The following is an 8,465-nucleotide window of genomic DNA, read 5'->3' on the forward strand; positions in this document are numbered from 1 at the left end:
TTGGAAGGTTTTCATCACCACAGATTCTCACCAGATCGGCTAGGAAATCCGGTTTGAGCTCTTGCTGAGCCGCCCCATATACGGCCACCAAAGCCCATCGGAACCCATCATGTTTCGACCATACTCGAAATTTGACGGTAAAGTCTCCATAAACCACATTCAACACTTCAAAAGATTCGCACTTCACCCCGAGTAGGATCCCACCGGACGACCCCTTGGAGGTGAAACGTGCCAGTCATAATCAACCCCGCCTGAAATTGTGTTTAAGAATTGCGATGTATAATTATCTGGTCCTGCTTCTAATAGAGCCATAAAATCCAATTTATGCTCTATCGCGCTATCTCTAAGGAATCTCCTTTTAGACAAGTCCGCTAGACCTCTCCTATTCCAGAAAATCCCTTTCATATATCATCGTGGAATCTTTTCTTTTGTCTAACTCTAGCACTTCTATGCACTACCGATGTAGGATAAACCTTCCTCTTCCAAGAACTTTTTGGTTTATCTGTCACCATCTCCGCGTCATCACGACCAGTGGGAATGGTAGAACTGACATCTGTTTGCAGAGGGGCCATATACCCCTCTGAAACTACATCCTCATCCTCATTATCTATGCCCTCCGTGGGCAAATCCTCACATAGGGACTCTAGTGTGGTAACCCCAAGCTTATTAATATAAAAATTATTCAAAGGTTTGACTGCTGCCATGTTTCGGATTAAATCTATGGCTCTGTCAGCTTCTAGGTCTAAGAAATCATTAATGGATTTGGCGGTTTCTTTGCCATTGTTACCAAGCGATATCCCTAGGTTGTGGGTTTTATCTAAAATCTCATGTTCGGGAAAGTGAAGAATGGAACAACTGGTATTACTGACATACCTGTATTTGCTACAATATCTTGAAGCTTGGCGGCCATCATTGCTCGACCCATCTCTAAGTCATCGGCATCCCGCTGAGACTGAATTCGATGACTAAAGTGTATGTCCTCAGACGCAGGATCCGGGATCCCACTGAAAGCAATCACTTCCTCCGTAGTCATGCCGCCCGAGCTTTGGCCGCCTGCCATATGCCTAGCGACTGCAGCCATAGGAGACAGTGTTGTCTCGGACTGACCCTCAAGTGCACCGTCCACCCTGTCCGTCCGTGCACTGGAGTCAGACAGACGGCCCTCCGTCCCAAACAGGGATGCCACCTCCTGTGGCGTGCTAGTCTGTCGTGGTGTAGAAGATCGTGGGGTAGGGGGGTCACATCCGACCGACTCACCATATACGTCCCCTCTCCCACAGGTGATGTAGCCGCCTGAACAGACCGCCCCTCCCCCCTCTCTTGAGGGCTCGAACCAAAAGTGGGCGATAATGGGGAAGGCGGAGTAGTCTCTTGGGCCTCCTGCCTAATATGAACCACATCCGCCTCCACCTGTGAGGAACCCTGAATGGGCTCCCGATGCTGCTGCTCAACTGCCAAATCCGTGTTAATGTTGTCATCCTCCATCTCCATCTCCACCCGGTCGCCCCATAAGAGACTCAGTGCTTACATCGCCTGAAATGAACCAAAGCGCAAAGAAGTTGTAGGAGTAGATGAGGGGGGCGACCCCTTATCCGCCCTCGGCTGTGCCGGCTGAGTGGGCTTGGCCACCGGTAGATTCTGACCAGCAAAACCATCAGACTTCCCATCTGTCTCTTTGTTACCGTTGTCATCACCCCTGTCTGTCATGTCCACATCTTTACTTGTAGACCCATTATCTGTCTCACGACTCTCCTCAACCACAACCTGGGTATCATAAGCCACTCCATCGTACACCCATGGAACAGAGTCCGGAACATACTCCGAATCCAGATCACTAACAAGCATCCTCGCAGCGCCATGCATACGGGTGAAAGGCATGTCAACTTTCTCAGTTTTACCCAGCAACGACCCGAGACTCCAGACAATGATGAAGTCATTAAGCAGTTCCTCTGGTACACCTGACAATCTGACCCTTATGCGCTCTAATTGTGATCCCGTCGGCTCTGGTTTTTTGCATTCATCAAACTCAAGAACACACTTGCTACCAGTCACCCTACTGAACCCAAACTTCAACAACCGATCAAGATCCTCCCTCCTGGGAAACTCTACTCTGTATACCTGATCATTCACAGAAACAGGAGAGCAATGGAAGGACTCCGAAACCAGTCGTTTGAGCTCCCGAGCCACCTGCTCCTCTGTCAGTGTCCCCTTAGTCACTTTCACTAGACCGAACGTCGAACCCTCCGGACGAGAGGTCACCGAGACCATGCATGGAGTCTCAAAGAACATAATTTTATTATTGCAAACACCATATATAGTCACCACAGGCTTAGGAACTGAAAGCAAAGGACAGTTATCAGATGAGTGCCCAGGTTTGAGACAAATGTCACACAGGACTGCCGTGAAATCAATCACGAAGTGACCTGGCTCACCACATCGATAACAACTCATTGTTTCCTTCTTAAGCGCCGCTTTATTAGCATGCGCCGTCTCCGCTTTGTCGCTACCTTTGTCACTCTGAGTATCTCTGACATTTGAAAGTGTGGACGTGGGAACCGTCACTGCTGCCAATGCATTAACTGCGTCCACTGCAGCCTTAGGCAGTGTTGCAGAGGAGGAAGTGGCGACATCCACAGGTCATCTATACCCCCACCCCCATCTCATTCTTAATTTCCTTTTACTCATCCTGTAACCCTTTATCTCTAGTAATCACAATGAAGGCAGCCAAGCTGCGTTCCATCCAAAAAAGTGTTCAAAACAAAGCTTTGCTGGTTATGAATTTGCGCAAGTGCTTTAACATGTTTGATATCCCTGGGTTCAAGTTGGTCAGTGTCGTGGTTCTAAGGCTGACAGTAGAATGGGGGTAGGTATGAGGAGGCAAGATCCCAGCTATGGCGAAGTTGTACACACAAGATTTACGAGTTCAGGCCCTTCACGGTGGAAGTAATAGCCCTACGTCTCGGGCCAGGAGGCGGTCGACTGGATTATATGTGTGTAGAGTTACAAGGGGTACGAACCCTTGTCCCTGAGGAGGGGGTGGCTTATATAGAGTTCGCCAGCCCCCCCCCCCCCCCGCCCTTAGTTACACAGGGTTTAAGGTACATAAAGATGGGGCGTTTCCAGTAAGGCCAATAATAAAGTGACATAAATGACCATTAAGTCTATGGAGTAAACGTCCGACCGTTGCTGTGCAGAGTGGCTTTAGATCTTCTGTCCGTCGAGTGATTTCTCTTTCGGTCGAGTGACATTGATTCTTCCGAGTGGAATGCTTCTGGTCGAGTGGATGTTGCTATCCCTTGAATGCTTCTGACTTTAGGGTGACGCAGTGGCGGAGCTAGCATTTGATAGCAGGGTGGTCCGCCTTCAAAAAAACAATTTTTTTAGAACAACTATGACATGTAAACATTTTAACTAATTGCAAATATCACATAAATAGATCAATATTGTCTTATAAACACATTAAAATTCTCATTCAAGTGTCAATTTTGCATAAAAGAAGCTTAGATAGTACATAGTATTTACATTGAGAAGTGAAAGAAGACTATTTTCCGGCCTACGCTTTTACATAGCCATGAATGTATCCAATATATCATTATCATTTACCTCAGAAAAAAGAATCCATCTCAATAATGTAACAAGGCAATCATCCAAAAGAGTATCATCCAACTTATTTCTCAACTTGCTCTTGACTGAAACATGTTGGTGAAGAAATTCTGCAATATCTCCGGTCCTCTTCATTCTTCAATAATTCTGCAATAAGAATTTACTCGCTGTCAATCATAAATTCATAATGACACAACTGAATAGAAATAATATGCTTAATTAGGTGTTTGTTCATCAGTTCATCTTCATCTGTTTGTGTATTCGTACTGTCCAGTGCACAACACAAAAAAATAGCAAGCAAACCCTAAGTAAAAGATTGGGGAATTGGGGAGTGGATGAACGGCACCTCAAATCAGGCCGAGCCAAGTGCAGTAGTGCGGACTAGGCGGCTGCAGCCGGCTTGCAGGGGCACCAGGCGGCTGGGACAGGGCAGGATCACGGCCTGGGATGGTGGTGCGGCTCGCGCCGAGCGATTGGCAGGCCGAATGCGCAACGGGGAGGCAGGAGCGGAGGAGCCTCATGGCTGCTAAGCGGCCGGCAAGGGCGGCCACAGGCGATGCAGGCGGGGACGGGGCGGCCGGCGGCTGGGTATCGGACAGAGGGTCTCGCGCGCGTACCTGGTGTCGCTACGAGCGAGAGGTGTTTTTCGTTCTAGGTTAAGTTGCTGGGCCGTTTTTTTTCTTCTCTGGCCCATCTCTATAGGTATAGGTATATAGGCCGGGTCAAAATCCCAGGGTGGGCCGCGGCCCACCCTGACCACCCTGTAGCTCCGCCCCATGGGTGACGTCTTAGGAAGGGTGTATAGGTCAGGCCTATGACCCTACCCTAGATACATAGCTTCATCAGTCAAAAATTCTTAGTACAACAATGACATTGTTCCTGGAAATCATATGGAAGGATCTTTTTGTTGTAAGGCTAACCTCAAGCTATTGGATGCTTATAAGTCCATGGAATTCGGGGGATGGTAAAAGTATTCTGTTGTGGGTAGACTAGTGATTTGATGAGTGCTCCATTTCAAGTTGCCTCACCTCATCTCCTTTGCCAAGGAGAGAAAGTTCTTCACAAACAGTCTTTACAACCTTTTCCATTTGCCCTTGTCTTTACATGCCTTCTAGTAATTTAGTAATTTATCCAAGTGGAAGAAATATGTGCCACCCTCCATGGCCAGGAAAACAAAATCTCCTTGGACACGTGGAGCTAAAGTAGTATAGAAAGTTGTGATTGCTTACCAGCCAACATCTCCCCACTATAGATTTAGGGAAGTTCATGCCAGGCCAAGCATTAAGCCTTCTTCTTGCCAGTTCTTAATGATAAATTCAATAGAGGAAATCTGCTGCATGGAAAGAATTTTGTATTGCAAGATTATAGTTGTGCTGCCCTGGCCCGGTGTTGTACTCAAGTGGAGACTCTTCATCATCTTTATTGGATTTACCCTTTTTCTGAGAAATTAATTAATGATGAAATTTTTGCTTGCCCTCAAAGAGGCAGGAATCAAGCGTTTCCTGACTTGAAGAAGAAATTAGAGGTTCTTTTCTTCATGGAGATAATCATTCTTGCAGCTTGGGTCATCTAGATGTTTGGGAATGACAGAATTTTCTGAACTAAGGTACCTAGTTTAATGAGATAGAAGCAAATTTACTTTCATGAGTTTTCGGTGTTTGGTTATAAGATTAAAAAAATTAGCATGACAAGGATTTGCCGTGCTTGCTGAACGAAATTGCCATCCTCGCGACAACTAAATTTGTCATAAAAAGCAATCGTTTTGTCATGCTAAAAAAACCTGAGGTTCGATTTGTAGTGAAATCCCTAAATCTTTATCGAGTTTCTAGCTAGTTAATTGAACCATCCGACTGAGTCCTTACTGTCGACCAATTCACCAAGAAACTCATCAGACACCTTCATGAACCAAAGTCTTGCACAATTTTGTATCATGCGCATCATGCGCCAACAACTCATGACGTGCATGACCACGCATAGATCTCCAAGGCGCCTATATAAACATTAGCTCCGGTGCATGCATTTCCACACAGCCCAAGTTAAACAACCACAACATGGCTTCCTCCATGCCTTGCCTTGTCCTACTCTTGGGCATGGCATGCCTTCTGCAGGCATCACTAACAGCGGCCAAGACGCCGCCGTGGGAGCTGCCAGAGTCCGAGATGAGGGCCAAGTGGTCCAGGTGGATGACCAAGTACTCGAAGCGCTACTCTGGTCCCGAGGAGAAGGAGAAGCGGTACCAGATCTTCAAGCAGAACACCAACTCCATCGGCGCTTTCGCCAGCCAGACCACGGTCAATGCCGTTGTCGGCGGGTTCGGGCCCCAGACCATCACCACGGTCACCGTCGGCATGAACAGGTTCGGCGACCTCAACCCCAGCGAGGTCGTCGAGCAGTTCACTGGGTCCAACAACACTGGCTTCATCCCAGAAGCTCCCACCTACCTCCCCTATGAGGACTCCCGGAAGTCGTGCTGCGTCGACTGGCGCTCCCATGGCGCCGTCACCGGTGTCAAGTTTCAGGGCTCTTGCTGTAAGCTACGCACGCTATATTTTTTTGGTATACAAATGTTGATCAGTCCATTCTTTTAGCTCGGTATAATGGGCACATGTGATACATGGTGACAGTGTCATGCTGGGCATTCGCGGCGGTGGCGGCCATCGAGGGCATGAACAAGATCAGGACCGGCGAGCTGGTGTCGCTGTCGGAGCAGCAGCTTGTGGACTGCGACACCAGCAGCAGCGGCTGCAGCGGCGGCCGCTCCGACACCGCGCTGGGCCTCGTGGCCTCTCATGGCGGCATCACGTCGGAGGAGAGGTACCCGTACAGCGGCTATTCCGGCAGCTGTGAGGTGGACAAGCTGCTGTTTGACCACCAGGCATCTGTCAAGGGGTTCAAGTCCGTGCCACCCAACGACGAGCGGCAGCTGGCGCTGGCCGTGGCGCAACAGCCCGTGACGGTGTACATCGACGCCAGCGCGTGGGACTTCCAGTTCTACTCGGGCGGCATCTACAAAGGCCCCTGCTCTGCCGAGGCCGGGAGGGTGAACCACGCCGTCACCATCGTCGGCTACTGCGAGCAGTTCGGTGAGAAGTTTTGGATAGCCAAGAACTCGTGGAGCAACGACTGGGGCGAACAGGGATACATCTACCTCGCCAAGGACGTCTACTGGCCCATGGGCACCTGCGGCCTCGCCACCTCGCCCTTCTACCCAACAGCTTGAGCTTGAGCAACACCCACTGCCATGCCTAGGCACGTAGGGCTTTTGCGCGCAATATTTGCTTATTTTGACTGCATCGTTAGGGCGGACAGATGGTTAAGAGTGGTCGATGGATGTGTGTAGTATTGTTTCCTTATCGTTGTGATATTGCAAAAATTAATGTACTCAATAATAATGATGGCTTGAGTGTACTCGGTAAAATATAAACTTGCATCGACAAATCTGTCACATCACATGACATTATCCCATGTTAGAAACAATCAAACATGGAGCCAGCGTCAGCTCAAGTGCGAAGCAAAAGTTCACTCAAAACTGAATTCCTGAAAATAGTGAACCACGCCGTCACCATCGCCGGGAGTATATATTTTTATGAGTGGCCTGAATGTCAACTTCTTGATGAACTGAAAACTTCAACGTATGTATATTTAAACTGGATGAAATGCTACTAGATGGAGAAAAAAGGTAAGTGCTTTCTTAACTGAATAACTGGATCAATTGGTTCTTCCACCTGATCTCCTTCCTTATTTCTTGCAGTCCTCTCCCGCACGTCAACTTTGCCCGAAGCGCCACTCCTCCTCCCCCTCCCAATTTTTTTGTTCTGAATCATCCTCCCATGGCGCTCCGATCCTAATCGACCGCAGAGCGGTAGGAAATGATGGAGAGTATATATAGCTCCAATAGACGGACTAACATAGATCATATAGGCCGAAAAGTGTCTTCAAGAATAACAAGCTTTGTGCGATGGTTACAATTTTAATCCAAGTATAGTAACCGAGGCGGCTTGATGGGCCATCAAAATATAGGTTATCCATTTGTGATGATTTTTTTTTTGAGGAAATTCAGCCACCAAGAATAGGTGGAGCATTTATCTAAGATGGCTCACTATCACTGAGAAAAGGAATTCTCCTGTGCACGGGGGGTCTTGTGCATGGGTCAATATCTCTCCTCCTTTCCCTCTCACACTATATACGATATTCCATCCACCCATATCTCATTGATTCGATTTCAAAGTTTGAACCTAATTTATCCATTGAATCAATAACGTAATTTATGATCCATTTGCATCTTTTTGTTCCTTGCGATGATAGTTTGAAAAACAAGACCACTCTCGAATACACATTCTGACAAGTTTAAAAAATTGAAAACTCAAACTCTATGAGACATATAGTGAAACAATATTGTTCTGCATGAAGCGTGTATTGAGTTTTACTAGGTTTCATCAAGTTCTGTAGTGATGAACATTATGACACACTAAGTTTCAACAAGTTCCCTATCCACCATTTTGACACACAATTTACGACATGATACACTATATATGGTACAAGACGAAATATAATAGTATAACAAACTAAAACGCTATAGAACAATATTATCAAGTTTTATTACGTTATTTTGTGGTGTATCATGTCTAACTAAGTTTCATGAAGTTTCACCATGTTTTCAAAATTCACATTTTAAATTTTGTCAAAATATATTCTGGATTGGTTTTTTGGAAGGCTTTGTCATCTGAAACACAAATGTGCAAACGGATCATAAATCTGACTTTGAATCATATGAAAAAAGTATGGGTGAGTGAAGTATTATTACACTTACTAAAATGTTAAAATAGTTTTGAGGTCATTTCTAGCGTTGGGGTGCAACAATC

General features: G+C 46.7%; 1 protein-coding gene across 1 annotated transcript; it reads left to right on the top strand.

Moving 5' to 3' along the window:
• Positions 1-5,654: 5,654 nt before the first annotated feature.
• Positions 5,655-6,823, top strand: LOC123124168 (ervatamin-B). The gene is made up of 2 exons (XM_044544835.1): positions 5,655-6,132; positions 6,228-6,823. Exons 1-2 carry the CDS (start codon positions 5,655-5,657, stop codon positions 6,821-6,823), a joined length of 1,074 nt encoding a protein of 357 aa, XP_044400770.1.
• The last annotated feature ends 1,642 nt before the right edge of the window (positions 6,824-8,465 follow it).

Source organism: Triticum aestivum, chromosome 5D (assembly GCF_018294505.1).
Source record: "Triticum aestivum cultivar Chinese Spring chromosome 5D, IWGSC CS RefSeq v2.1, whole genome shotgun sequence".
Lineage (NCBI taxonomy): Eukaryota > Viridiplantae > Streptophyta > Magnoliopsida > Poales > Poaceae > Triticum > Triticum aestivum.

What these genes read in the sequence shown, in the direction of transcription:
- LOC123124168 (XM_044544835.1), top strand. Translation starts at nt 5,655, where the DNA reads ATGGCTTCCTCCATGCCTTGCCTTGTCCTACTCTTGGGCATGGCATGC. An exon ending in CAAGTTTCAGGGCTCTTGCT is followed by an intron (nt 6,133 to 6,227) that starts GTAAGCTACGCA and finishes ACATGGTGACAG; the next exon opens with TGTCATGCTGGGCATTCGCG.